The sequence below is a fragment of the Trichoplax adhaerens genome, genomic scaffold, assembly GCF_000150275.1.
Source record: "Trichoplax adhaerens TRIADscaffold_396 genomic scaffold, whole genome shotgun sequence".
NCBI lineage: Eukaryota > Metazoa > Placozoa > Uniplacotomia > Trichoplacea > Trichoplacidae > Trichoplax > Trichoplax adhaerens.
In genome coordinates this window covers 1-1,150 of record NW_002061250.1, presented here as the reverse complement: position 1 = coordinate 1,150, position 1,150 = coordinate 1, and the positions used below count along the sequence as shown (strand labels likewise).

Below are 1,150 nucleotides of genomic sequence, written 5' to 3'. Positions count from 1 at the left end.
ATTGCAATGCTGATTGGAATGCTACGGATAGCGGCAACATTAGTGCTATCGATGTCTTATACCAATTCTGTCCACAATTAGTTCAATGGATTGAAGAATCAAGTTATGGACAAGCATTCCGAGCAGCACTTCGTGATAGAGAATCACATAAAGATCAAAAACGATACATGGAACAAAATCATACAGAATTGGGCTATGAAGATACAACGTTAAAATTGATTTTTCGACAAATTATTACCGTCGATTGCAATCTCAGACTAGTAGCATTAAAATTGCGTCGTATTGATGTCAATCGGCGTTATCCTAATCGACGTGGCGATACTTTAATCATGGCGTTAATTAGAGCATGTACATTATCCCAAAGGGAAAAAATACACCGTTTGCGATTTTTATTAAAATATGGTGCTGACTGGGATAAGAGGAATAATTGTGGAGAGAGTGGTAGAGATTTAGCAGGAAATATTTCAAGCGACTTTATTGAACAAGTTGAAGATTGTAAAGAAAGCGTCAAAAGCGATCTAACGGATGATTTACGTGATCGAAATGAAAATATCAATCAGTCAAAACAATCGTATGGTAAGCTTGCTGGTTCAAAGCCTACTATAAAATTAGAACCCACTGACACTCAGGTCGATACACCTACTACTGGTAGTTCTGCTACTGTTTATAACCATAATAATCATTTCCAAGAAACCAAACCGAATGTCAACAAATTAACCACCATTAAGGTTAAAGTTGAGCCAACGAATGATGATCATGTTATGAACAATTCAGCGGAAAAGAGCTCTAATCCAAAATGGCATGCTACCGATGTAAATAATGCTAATGCAGCTTCAACAAAAGTACGTGGAAAGAACAAATGGCCTAGAGTAAACAAGCAAAGGCCAAAACGAAACGCCATCAATCAGAATCAAACAAATATGGAATCAACGAGTAGAACGTTCTACCGTGAATCGTATTTTGTAAATCCTATGAGAAAAGGCAAGAAACCACTACCTGTGGCAGATCATAACAAATTACCCAGTTGTCTATGTAGTCAAACTAGTTCACTGGAGGATATCGAAGGAATTGTCCTTGGTATTAACAACGTTAACTACCATACCCAATCGAGTAAAGGCGATCTACCAATACATCTGTTGATAAGAACGAA

General features: G+C 37.2%; 1 protein-coding gene across 1 annotated transcript; it reads left to right on the top strand.

Moving 5' to 3' along the window:
* Positions 1-167: 167 nt before the first annotated feature.
* Positions 168-1,077, top strand: TRIADDRAFT_62709 (uncharacterized protein; the record flags this gene model as incomplete). The annotated part of the gene is made up of 1 exon (XM_002118655.1): positions 168-1,077. A coding segment is annotated over one exon (910 nt), but the record flags the coding sequence as incomplete, so codon positions are not given.
* Positions 1,078-1,150: the final 73 nt, after the last annotated feature.